We start from the raw sequence: 12,432 nt of genomic DNA, 5'->3' as shown, positions 1-12,432 counted from the left end.
AGTAGGAAGCTGATTCCTTATCCTTTTAGGTCCCCTTGAGGCTAATCTATAAGGATTTATATCCTTATCGGGACTCTTCTCAATAGCTGATTTTTCCCTTATTAATTAATTACGAAATTAATTAATAATTAGGGCTTTTGGGCCTTTTTTATTCTATCAGACCTGATCTGGTCCATCAGGCTTAACCTTTCTGGTCTGAGTATCATATATCTTTTTATTGGGCCTAACAGCCCACAACTTGTACAATTAATGCAGTATTTAATTATACAATCATAATTTATTTATCCCTATCAACAGTGGACTTGAAACGAGTAGAAATTCAAATTTTTTTAAAGTTAGGATAAAATAAGTCCGATCACGGCTACAATGACAGAAAATAGCGCCCACAGCTGTTTATTGTACAACAAATCTGTTGGCCACCGAACTCTCCAGCAAAATCCTCAACTACTTGACTCTTTTTTTAACAGCATTTTTATTGTTTCCATGGCTTCTTTACTAGCAAGCCCATTTTATTGTAATCGTTTACTGTGCTTTAGAGTTTAAAAAAGGAGAGACGAGGAGGGGTCGGTAATTTCAAAATTTTCTTCCGTAAATATTTTACCAAGTTTTTATAGAGACAAAGAAATGATCTAGGCAAAAAAAATTCTTTATTTTTTTTAAATGAGAATTTGAAAAAATCCTCCAAAACTTTTCGACATGCTCATTTTTTTATTACCTTCTTTCCTATCTTAACACAAACTCTGACCCCACGAGAATATTTTTTTTCTTCTATTTTTTTCTTATCTTTTCTTCTTTGTCAAAAAATACTAGAGCACAAAGAATCTAATAAAAATTAAGGTACACGTTTGATTTTCCTAAATTATAACAAATAATTGAGTTATGTTAAGAGAAAATAGAATTTTTTATTAATCTAAATTATATTATATATATATATTCAATAAAGAATTAATATATATATATATAATTTTTCATAATTAAAATAATATTAATTTTACCGGAAAATAAGAAATGTTAAAAACAATAGGAGGGAGAGCGTTGGGACAAGATGCGTTAATCTCACATCACACGTGCGACTCCTTTCTCTTTATTGTCCGTGAAGTTTCTTTATATATTTTCTTCACTTTGCTTCCCTCCACTTTACTCCATTGCACATATTTCTCTTCTTTTTAATCTCTCTTTGCAAGTACATCATCCAGCGAGAGAGAGAGATGAAGTCTTAAACAAATGCAAAAAAAACAGATTAAACTAAACATCATTTCTTATTGAGGTAAGTGCAAATCCTTCTCTCTTTTGTCTTTATTTGTTCAAATTTCTTGTTTTTTATTATTTTAATTATCTTTTCAGATTATCTGCCCCCCCAAACCCACCTAAATTTATGCTATTAAATTATTAGAAATTTAAAATTAATGTTCCTTGTTGTTTCTTGTTTATTCTATCAGTTTCAAGATTTCTACTTTTTTAGTGTTTAAAGTTTTCTTTGCAATCTGTGAGAGTTTCACTGTGATTCTTTGATTGCCATTTCATAAAAAATGGTGCTTTGATGTTTATAATTTCACTTAGTATGTGTTACAAGATTCAGTGATGCTATTGCAAAACTTTATGGGGATATTTTAATTTTAAGGCAGTAATGTGATTATTTAAGGTAAGCAGAAACACACACAAACACACACACACACACTATTTTTTTTAAATGTATTTACAATTGATGTGTTTGCACTTGTGCATCAAATCAAAGAATTTGATTAATTTGGTTTGTTTGATTATATCTTTGAACTTTATCTTGACAAAATCTTGAGACTATAATTTTTTAAAATCTGAAATATGAAAATTTATTTAATGTGCATCCTGATTTTTTTCCTGCAATTGAGAGGTTTGTTGCTTGGTTGAATATTATTAGCTCCAGTATTTGTGAGACAAGTCAGAAGAGTTATTGATCTCTGCGAGTGTAAATAAGATGCATCATGTTCTGTCGTTGTTCTCATACTGCAGTCATGGGCATACCATGAGTCCATGACTTTGACCCATAATTTTAAATTTTAAGTTTTGGCATGAAATATATCTCTAAGTAAATTGTTTTGTAGAAATGGGCACAATGAGATCGTTATTGTCATGAAGTAATAGAAAATTTGCTTGAGATCAAACTCTTGTATATACCTTTTGTTTGTGTTAAAAATTGTGATGTTTTAAGTTGGGCGATTGCTATTTTTGTTTGTTTTTTGGTCCAATTTATCTTTAGAAGGTTATAGGGACTTTAAATGGCTAAGTTGTTGTCCATGAGTATAATTTCATCTTAAAGTCAAATTGCTTTGGTTGTGTCAACATGTGTTTAATCTTAAAATTTAACAAAATTCTTTAGTTTTAGTTTTAGAAGATTTCACAATTTAACAGAAGATTATTATCTTCTTTATGAACTGAAAATTTTGTATAACACACCCCTGATATTCATTTTATGCAGCTTCATTTGGGTGTTGCTGGGAAATGGAGTCTTGTGACTGCTTTGAGACTCAGTGGCCTGCAGATGACCTTCTAGTAAAATATCAGTATATTTCAGACTTCTTTATTTCCTTTGCATATTTTTCTATCCCCTTGGAGCTTATTTATTTTGTCCAGAAAGCAGCATTCTTTCCATATAGATGGGTTCTAGTGTTGTTTGGCGCCTTCATTGTATTGTGTGGAGCAACCCATTTTATAAGTTTGTGGACATATTCAATGCATTCTAAAACTGTAGTGATAGTGATGACTGTGGCAAAAATGTCTACCGCTTTCGTGTCATGCGTAACAGCTTTGACGCTTGTGCACATTATCCCCGATTTGTTAAGTGTCAAAAAGCGTGAAATGTTTTTGAGGAAGAAGGCTGAAGCGCTTGACTGGGAGAGGGGTCTAATCATTAAGCAAGAAGAAACCGGAAGACATGTCAGAATGCTAACGCATGAGATTAGAAGCACTCTTGACAGAAACACTATACTAAAGACTACCCTTGTTGAGCTAGGCAGGACTCTAGATCTTGAGGAATGTGCGCTGTGGATGCCATCAGAAAGGGGTTCAAGTTTACAACTTTCTTACTCCCTAAACAATCTGATTCCATTTGGCTCGACTCTTCCAATTAATCTTCCAATCGTAAATGAAGTCTTCAATAGTGCTGATGCAATACGAATCCCACATACATGCGCATTGGTAGGGATCAAAACACATGTCGGAACATACGTTCCACCCGAGGTTGTTGCTGTTCGTGTACCTCTATTACATCTTTCAGATTTTGAAGTTAACGATTGGCCTGAAATGCCTGCAAAGCGTTATGCTGTGATGGTCTTGATTCTTCCTCTGAACGGAGTAAGAAAGTGGCGTGACCATGAATTAGAACTCGTAGAAGTGGTTGCTGATCAGGTATGTGTCCAACTTTTCATTTTTCTTTTTTTTCATGGGAAGCAAAGGTACTTGAGAAAAATGCTCCCTCTCTTCAGCATTGATCCTTATATAGGCTACCTTACAGCCCAAGAGGACATTAATGGCTAATAGATACTATCAAATACTTAAATATAACTCTACACAAACACATGTGAATAAGCAATTTATTTTCCTCATTTTTTTTAAAAATTCAAACCTGTCCTTGTTGTGTTCTTTTCTGACTTGGATATGCATTGTCGATTATCTGGTCCGAATATTGTAAATAACCATAGAACTTTCTACAATTAGATTAAGCTATGATTTCACATCTCATCACATAAGGTAATCTTTATAGTTACAATAAAAAGAAGGAAAAAAGCACATATGGTTATCCACAGTAAACAACTGTGATTCTATGTTAATACTTGTGCTCAATCTGTCGTACGCTTTTCACAGGTCGCTGTCGCTCTTTCACATGCTGCAATTCTGGAAGAATCTATGCGGGCACGTGATCAGCTCATGGAGCAGAATGTTGCTCTGGATTTAGCTCGCCAAGAGGCAGAGATGGCTATTCGTGCTCGCAATGATTTTCTTGCTGTGATGAACCATGAGATGGGGACACCTATGCATGCAGTTATCACCTTATCTTCGCTTCTACTTGAAACAGAATTAACCCCAGATCAAAGAATGATGATAGAGACTGTACTGAAGAGCGGAAATCTCCTGGCGGCACTCATAAATGATGTTCTGGATCTCTCTAGACTTGAAGATGGCAGCCTAGAATTAGATAATAAATTTTTTAATCTGCATGACATATTTAGAGAGGTAAAACTTAAAACAGTTATACTTAGGTGAATAGATATCACAACTATATGCCTTCATGATCCAATTAACAATATTTCATTTGTGTGTAGAGCATGAACCTTATAAATCCTGTTGCTTCAGTAAAGAACTTGTCAACAAACTTGACATTGGGTATGGATTTACCTGTCCATGCTGTTGGTGATGATAAATGGCTCATGCAAACTATTTTGAATGTCGTGGGAAATGCTGTGAAGTTCACTAAGGAAGGATATATTTCAGTGGAAGCTTCTATTGCAAAGCCGGAGTATTATAAATACTTGGCGAATCCAGAATTCTGTCCTGTGTCAAGTGATAGTCACTTCTACTTACTAGTGCAGGTCAGGAATATTATGTCCTACTATTTTTTTGTTACTATATGTTAACGCAATGGGAAATGCCCTCTTCACTTACCCTGGTTAGAAAGATCTAGCAAAAAACAGGAGATGCCGTAAATTAGATGCATGTCAATTTTCAATATTTCGTTACTCCTCAGCGTATATTACGTGATCAGATTTATTTTCCCCTCGTAGATGCCTCATATTATTTGACAATCCATTTTATATCTTTCTGAATCTGCAGGTGAAGGATTCCGGTTGTGGAATCACTGCTCAAGAACTTCCGCTCCTTTTCACCAAATTTTTAGAGTCTGAAAATTCTTCAGCTCGAAGCAATACAGGCACCGGACTTGGACTTGCCATTTGCAGAAGGTAAGAGTTAGGCCATGTTTGTTTAGGGTGATTATAGTCTTAGGATTATAACCCATGCAATGTAGTCCTATCGCTGTTACCTTGGATCTATTGTCTTTTTACAAAAAAAAACTAATCCCATATTCCCGTGATTTTTCTGGTCACGGTATGGCATCAGACTATTTTATAATTAATCCCCAAGATCTACAAGCATTTTTTAATCCTTAAAAGAAAAAAATTTAAACATGGGAGTTGATTTTTACTAAAACAAAGATTTAAACAAACATAGAAAAGGAGTTGATTGGTGAATTTGTTTCAATACAACCTCTTGTTCATAAAAAATTGCTTCAATAGTTGTCTAAGTATTCCTCTCATTCTGCCATTGTATTCTAGGTTTGTGAATCTCATGGGAGGTCACATTTGGATTGAGAGCGAGGGCCTAGGCAAAGGTAGCAAAGTTGCATTTATTGTGAGACTTGGACTATGTAAAAACGCAAGTGAACCAACTATCCAACAATCAGTGATGCAAGGTAGAGCTCACAGAGGCAGCGGCGATCTTATCGGACATAGACTTTTTACAAGAGATGATTATATAGCTACTTACGTTCCACGGAACCAGAGAAGCTTTTAGGTCACAGCTGGTGCTGTGGGAAACAGATAATGTAGGTTTAAGTTTCCGGGCCCAGTTTCGACCATTGAGTGATGATTATCATTGAATTTAGCAGCCATGCTGTTGTTATAAGACTACGGTTTTATCACGACTTCACACGCCTGACTAACATGCACAATGGTATGCATATATTCGTGACATACCCCCTCCAAGATACATGCATTTTTCAATCAATAAGCTACTTAGTATCCCCAAATTTGTCCATGATCTAGTTTCATGTCAATTTTTAAAATTTAATCATATTCTGCAAGTAGAAATGAATCGCAAGATTAGTTCCAAAGGTATCTCCAACTCATTACTGAATCTTAGTGTGTTGTTGGCTATATATGGTTGGCTATATTTTAAAATTTTAAATAATTTTAATTTTGAGCAATGCTTTTTCAATAAATTTAAATTATAATAAATTATATTCATGCTAATTGATCTGAAATTGTAATTAAATATTTTTAAAAATATTAATTAAAATTTTATTAAATTTGAAGACATTAATATTGATGCTAACAAATTTTATAATGCGGTGACATTTTTATACACATTTAATCACAAATGAAATTATTAATTTGAAATAAAAAATATAGAAGAAACAAGATCCAGATATTTGCTTGCAAGAAAATATAAACCAGCATGAATCAATCTGGGTAGGTAAGTGTGCCAAAAATGACGTGGAGCTCCTTATAGATCTGTAAGGCTTCAGCAAATATAGCCGATCATTGGTTGATGGCTATATTTTTAGCCAAGGGGAGCAGTGTGTTGGAGGCGCCGTATTTGATGAAGTTGGCTATATTTGCTACTGTTCAATTGCCAGCTGAAACTTTTTGCTAAGGGCTCACAGATGTTGGGGATGCTCTTACATCGGGGTGAGCAAAACCGAACTGAAACCGAAAAATCGAACCGTGCTAATTCGGTTCGGTTCGGTCCTGACCGAAATAAAATTCGGTTCGGTCCGGTTCTTTTAAAAAATATTTCGATCCGGACCGAATAAACCGAATAGACCAAATTATAAATACTATAATTTTATATTATATATATTTTATATATATCTTAATAATTGTAATCATAATTTTTAATTTTTAATTGTATTTATACACTCTTAGTACTCTATAAATCACCTTACTTTAATTATATTTTAGATTTTATAATTTTTGGTTTAAAATTTCAATAAAACCTTATTTTTTTTTAAAATTCGGTTCGTGCGGTCCAAAACCGGACCGAACCGAATTATTTCGGTTCGGTTTGGTCCGGTCCATATTACAATTTCGGTTCGGTTCGGTCCAAGAAAAAATGGTAATTCGGTTTTTCGGTCTATTCGGTTCGGTTACCGAACCGACCGAATGCTCAGCCCTACTCTTACAAGTCATAAATGAAATTTATGCTAAAGAAGCCTTTTATGTTAGAAATAAATCCGTGTAAGTGTCGGCGTCACCAAAACGATGCAGATTTTTAAAGTAGAATTCAATTTATATTGAGCGAGTTTGAAAAGATGCAGGCACCATCAATAGAAGTGTGACATACCCGCATTTGATACCTACCCACAATTTCATGGAACTGTGACTTCCCGGTTATTTGTGTTGGAACGTAGATACACAACTTATGGAAAACTTGAGGAATGTTTAGAGCATCTCCATTATCCGATATAAGGTCATGTCAGTATCCGTATAAATAACCTTTTCTTCTTGTTCGCTTATAGCAACAAGCAACCCCTGAATCCAGTGCCACAGTGCATTTCAACCCAGTTCCAACAAAAACACTTCTCGGATCAACAAAGAGCAACTGCTTGACGCTGCATAGTGCATACTACCTCATTTAAAGCCTGATTCATTCTTCTATCAGAATAGTGAGCTATTTTTTAAAGAGAAAATTGCAATTTGTACCCTTTTATTTTGTTGTAAAAACAAATATGTATCAGTACTTTTCGTAATTCAGGTTGCACCCCTTTATTTCAACAGTTGATATCAGTAAGCACCCCTTATCCTGAACACCCGTTAACTCCGTCCGTTACCGTTAAATATTGGGGACAATTTAGTCATTTCCACATGTAAAAGAAGGGGGAGGGTTTAGAACTGTACATTACCCTCGCTTCACTTACTAAATCCCTAGATTATGAATCCTCTCAATTAAACACCTAAAAAACCCTAAAATTGAACGGAAAAAATGAGAAATTAATCTAGTTACATAGCAGTTGAGATGGTTAGAGGTCGATTACGAGTTCAAGACGGTGCTGATATTGGCCCGGACCCTCCCGATGGTGTTAACAAAGGCCCCGATCAAGAATGCCCCAATTATGATTGTAAGTTTTTCTGATCTGTGATTTTAGTGTTGTTTATATGTTTACGTATTGATGTTGTTTTTGTGTTTATTGTCTGCATGCATGTTTTAGTAGTCTCCGATTTTTATTGCAATTGTTTATTGATGTGGTCCCAAAATGTTTGTTCGTGTATTTTTTATGAGTGTATGTATATTATATTTCTATTACAGCGGTTGATTATGAACACTTTTCAATTAAAGTATATCATTCCGGGGATTTTGATGAAACTAAGACAGATTATGTTGGAGGTAAAATAGATTTCTTTGACATGTGTTCCAAAAAGGGAATGAATTTAGTTGAATATGATGCCATGCTCACTGGGTTGGGGGTTACATTAGAAGACATTTTTTTATGGTTGTTGCTTCCTAGCACCGGACTTCCACATGGTTTGTTCCCAATTGATAGTGATGAGAATGTCATGATGCTTAGTGAGCTATGTGACTACACAAAATTGCAAGTTTTGTATACAACACCTAAGGAACAGGCTGAACATAGTGACTGGTGTGACTTCTCAGTGACCCAATATGAGGAAGAAGAAAAGGATAAAAGGTTGATTTCTATGATTGAGGAAGTAGATAATGGTACCTGTCAAAGAACAACCGAAAAAGAAAAAAAAGAAAGTACCTCCGCCAAATCCTCCGTATAGAGCAATAAAAAGGGGGAGATACTCAATGCTAAGAGTAAGCAATTTTAGCAACTTTGCGTATTCTCTGTAGTGATATGTGGCTGCTTATCTGATTAATGTAAATGATTGTTTGCAGGGATTGTTCAAAAACACAGAGGATACACCTGTGGTGTTGGATGATGAGGAAGTTAAAGAAGATGACAAAGGTGCAGTTAAAGGAGTTGACAAAGGTAAGAAAATTATCGATAGTGAATACCCTATTACTGATATTGGTGAATGTGGTATGAATAAAGATGTTGGTGGAAGTGGTTTGAATGAAATTGTAAATGGGAAAGATGTTGGAGGAAGTGGTGTGAAGAAGGCCCAAGCTGTTAATGAGGAAGCATTTGTGTTTGTCCATGCTGTTTGCAGTACAACCATTTTTCCGCAATAACAAAAATCGCCCATAACTTGAATCTGAGAGAGTCGTTTGTGTATTTGATGTTGGTGTGTGTGCAAAGAAGAAGAGGAGGAGGTTATATACACAATATAACCGTTATAACAAATAATTCCCAGGGAACATTTGACGTTAACTCCTCGATTTGACGGGAAGGATGTGTACTGAAATGATAGGTCGAAGTTGAGGGGTGCAACCTGAATTACGAAAAATACTGATACACATTTGTTTTTACAACGAAATAAGAGGGTACAAACTGCAATTTTCTCTTTTTTAAAATATATTCATTTGTGCGTATAAACCTGGTTTTATCATTTCCTAAATCTTACATTCACAAAATAAGGGGGCTTGTACAATTTCCAGATCACATTTTTATTTTATCTATATTTTGCAAGTGTATGGGAGAAAAACATGCTTATCTATCCACAAGATTGAAATTGTTAACTAGGAGATTAAAATCTGTAAAAATGCTCCCAATTACGATTTAAGATGTGCCAAATGCAAGAAAAAATTAAATTTCCACCAAACACATCACTAGAAATGAAGAAGATACTACACTACTTACAGCAAATGCAAACAGGCCTTTTATCTCTAAAATGTGTTTCCACTTTTTATTGTATAAATCCAGCCAGAATGATTAGACACTTATCAGTATGTGTTTAGCAATTTTCAACACTATAACAGCCCACATAATTAAATAAACAAGATTTGAAGGTAGACAATATAAGAGAAGTTAAAAACAGTCACAAACAGAGTATTAGAATTATAATTCAGATTCCATCTCAATATAACCAACATTTTAAACATGAAAAAACAAAAACATAAAACCATGCTGGTCAAAAACACTAGCTAAACAAGTACTGATACTGAATTCCCCTTCAAGATATTTCCTTACTTCTTTGATTTCTTGGATGGCCTGAAAATAAACCAAAGTTGGTTTAGAATCTTACATACACTCCCACGTAAAATACAACACCAAATCATTATCCTTTCAACAATAAAAATACAATGTAATACTTACTGAGTTTGAGCTGGAGCAGCTGCTGCAGGCTCTTGTGGTGCTTTCTCTCCGGGCCCCTGTACATAAACAAAAAATTAACATACTGAAATTCCTACCTGTAGGTTTTATTTAGGACCTACAAAAGCTATTCCATGGATGCAGCATTTAATGTTCAAAATAGTGGTTGGAGAATCATTTCATTACCTGGGCAAGGCGTTCCTCCCTCCTGGCATGCTTCCTTTCCCTGCTTGCCTTGTTCTTTGCTCTCTTGGCCTCAAACTGGTCAGACAGCGTCTTTTCACGAGCCTTCTCAGCCTTAGATTTGTGGATACTTTCCATCAGCACCCTCTTATTCTTGTAGACATTACCCTTGACTTTCATGTACATATCATGGTACATGTGTTTATCAATCTTCTTTGCTTCACGGTACTTGCGGAGAAGGCGCCTGAGCACTCTCATCCTGCGCATCCATAGAACTTTTGTGGGCAACCTAGCTTCCCTGGTTCCCCTTCGCTTACCTATAGTTAGTATAAGAGAATGAAAAAGTTAATCAAACAAAGTATTTATAATTCCCCCAAGTTTTCAAACCCATAGAAAACAGAATGCTGATGTTCTGAAAACTAAGGGATATATAAAAGAACATTCTAACCAGTAATGGAAATTTATTTTACATCTAATGCAATATGCATTGAACACTAAAATAGAAGCTAGGGTAACAAATTTTGTTCCCAAATAACTGGAGCCAAACAATGCATTGGGATCCAGTGTGAAATCGTTATTGTCTACCTAGCAATTTTCAAACTCAAAAAGATTTTACTTGCGATGAATAAAGAAATTTAAAAATCAGATTCTGGCATAAACTAGATGCTTCAAAAGACACTACCTACAACTTGTGCAATTTCTTGTTCCCTATTAAGTCATATAAATATTATAAAACATAAATTCCAATTGTACCACACTAATGTTTTCATAAATGTGATATAATTTGTTGCCTCCTTGCATAAATTACTATCTTATTACAGTAATTTAATTTTCTATTTAATGCTTCAAAAAAATTAAAAAACATGTTTTGCAAGTCCAAAATAAATTAAAGCATACCATATCCAGCATGACGGCCCTTCCTCTTTGCTTCCTTCATCCTACGTGCACGGGAGCGAGAGTGAATCTTGGTCGGTTTCCTAATGATAAAACCATCCTTCACTAGCTTGCGGATGTTCTGGCCTGCTCACACAAAAGAAACAAAAAAAATCAACCCTGGCATTTTTGTATATCATATGACAACCTTATTGACTGAAACAATAATGTTCACAAATAAATCCTAGACCAAAACTAAGTTACCAGATTAACCAATTCATACTCACAGAGCAACACTTTTATTTAACAAAATAGTTTATCTTCATTACTATCCGTAGAAGCAGTGCAATAGCCAGTAATACTGTTTTATAATAAAACTAAGAAATACTTCATTTTGTATTTTCTAACGACATAGCAATTAATCAGTGAACAATATATCTTTACACATAAAATGATACGTAACGTAAATAGCAAACATATTGTTAAACAATCAACACACAATTTTATAGTGTAGAGTGGGATAATCATTACATAACTGTTAATGAATGAATTAATCCCAGACTTCGTACAGATCTTTAGCATACATATACAACATATATATACGATTATCACATACATACACAGCCAAAATGGCACAATCAAATCACATTAAAGCAAACACAACAAATTGTATAAAGAACTATAAGGAATGGAACATAAGAAAAAAGCACGATAAAATTGAATTAAACAAGGAGAGAGACCCTGGGAGAGAGTGAGAGAGATAGAGGGGGAGAGAGAGAGAGAGGGAGAGAGAGGAGAGAGGGAGAGAGAGGAGGGAGAGAGAGAGGGGGAGAGAGAGAGAGGGAGATAGAGAGAGAGAAGGAGGGAGAGAGAGAGGGGGGAGAGAGAGAGAGAGAGGCTTACGAGAATTAGCCATGGAGATCTCATTGCTTTCATTTGGATCGAGCCAAACCTTTCCCTTTCCGCACTTGAGAACGCTGGAAGCAAGACGCTTCTGCAATTTGAGCGACACCATCCTTCTGTTCTTCTCCGCAGCTGCGCTAACAAACTGTGAACAAGATGATAGAGAGGCTAGGGTTTCGCTTTATATTTCGCTTTCTTATTCTTTTTTGGGCCTAGGGTTTAATTTTCATTTTGGGCTTTCGTATGGTCTTAATAAAATGAAATGGCTTCCAATTCAAATGCATAGCTATCCCTGATTGCTAGTAGCCCATATAAGCTACAACCATCTTTTATTTTTAGGCCTCGTTCGGTTGCCCGTGACCCAGCTCATTAACTCTAACTTCCTGGAAATTTAAGGTAAATTACAGCGTTTGGTTCAATATAAATGAGGGAACCCACACTTCCAAGGTATAAAGAGTTGCAACAAAAACACTTCCAAGATATAATGAGTTGCAACAAAACGGGGG

The 12,432-nt window shown here is 35.1% G+C and overlaps 2 protein-coding genes across 2 annotated transcripts; one reads left to right on the top strand and one right to left on the bottom strand.

Moving 5' to 3' along the window:
• The first annotated feature begins 1,112 nt into the window (after positions 1 to 1,112).
• On the top strand, positions 1,113 to 5,833 carry LOC141683507 (ethylene response sensor 1-like). The gene is made up of 6 exons (XM_074488245.1): positions 1,113 to 1,267; positions 2,456 to 3,384; positions 3,841 to 4,209; positions 4,299 to 4,565; positions 4,807 to 4,934; positions 5,307 to 5,833. The coding sequence occupies exons 2-6, from the start codon at positions 2,479 to 2,481 to the stop codon at positions 5,542 to 5,544; spliced, it is 1,908 nt and encodes a 635-aa protein (XP_074344346.1). The 5' UTR covers positions 1,113 to 1,267; positions 2,456 to 2,478; the 3' UTR covers positions 5,545 to 5,833.
• Positions 5,834 to 9,691: 3,858 nt separating this feature from the next.
• LOC141684811 (large ribosomal subunit protein eL19y) lies at positions 9,692 to 12,086 on the bottom strand. Its single transcript, XM_074489939.1, has 5 exons — positions 11,927 to 12,086; positions 11,048 to 11,170; positions 10,154 to 10,467; positions 9,971 to 10,026; positions 9,692 to 9,865 (listed from the first exon to the last, which is right to left on the bottom strand). Exons 1-5 carry the CDS (start codon positions 12,036 to 12,038, stop codon positions 9,841 to 9,843), a joined length of 630 nt encoding a protein of 209 aa, XP_074346040.1. The 5' UTR covers positions 12,039 to 12,086; the 3' UTR covers positions 9,692 to 9,840.
• Positions 12,087 to 12,432: the final 346 nt, after the last annotated feature.

This window comes from Apium graveolens, chromosome 9, assembly GCF_009905375.1.
Source record: "Apium graveolens cultivar Ventura chromosome 9, ASM990537v1, whole genome shotgun sequence".
NCBI classification, from domain to species: domain Eukaryota; kingdom Viridiplantae; phylum Streptophyta; class Magnoliopsida; order Apiales; family Apiaceae; genus Apium; species Apium graveolens.
Note: the sequence above shows the minus strand (reverse complement) of the source record. Positions and strands in the feature narration are given on the sequence as shown.

Excerpts from the sequence above, each read along its gene's own strand:
- LOC141683507 (XM_074488245.1), top strand. The coding sequence starts at position 2,479 with ATGGAGTCTTGTGACTGCTTTGAGACTCAGTGGCCTGCAGATGACCTT. Across the intron at positions 3,385-3,840 it reads TAGAAGTGGTTGCTGATCAG|GTCGCTGTCGCTCTTTCACA; the intron begins GTATGTGTCCAA and ends CGCTTTTCACAG. Across the intron at positions 4,566-4,806 it reads ACTTCTACTTACTAGTGCAG|GTGAAGGATTCCGGTTGTGG; the intron begins GTCAGGAATATT and ends CTGAATCTGCAG.
- LOC141684811 (XM_074489939.1), bottom strand. The coding sequence starts at position 12,038 with ATGGTGTCGCTCAAATTGCAGAAGCGTCTTGCTTCCAGCGTTCTCAAG. Across the intron at positions 10,468-11,047 it reads GGGCCGTCATGCTGGATATG|GTAAGCGAAGGGGAACCAGG; the intron begins GTATGCTTTAAT and ends TACTAACTATAG. Across the intron at positions 10,027-10,153 it reads GGGAGGAACGCCTTGCCCAG|GGGCCCGGAGAGAAAGCACC; the intron begins GTAATGAAATGA and ends GTTTATGTACAG.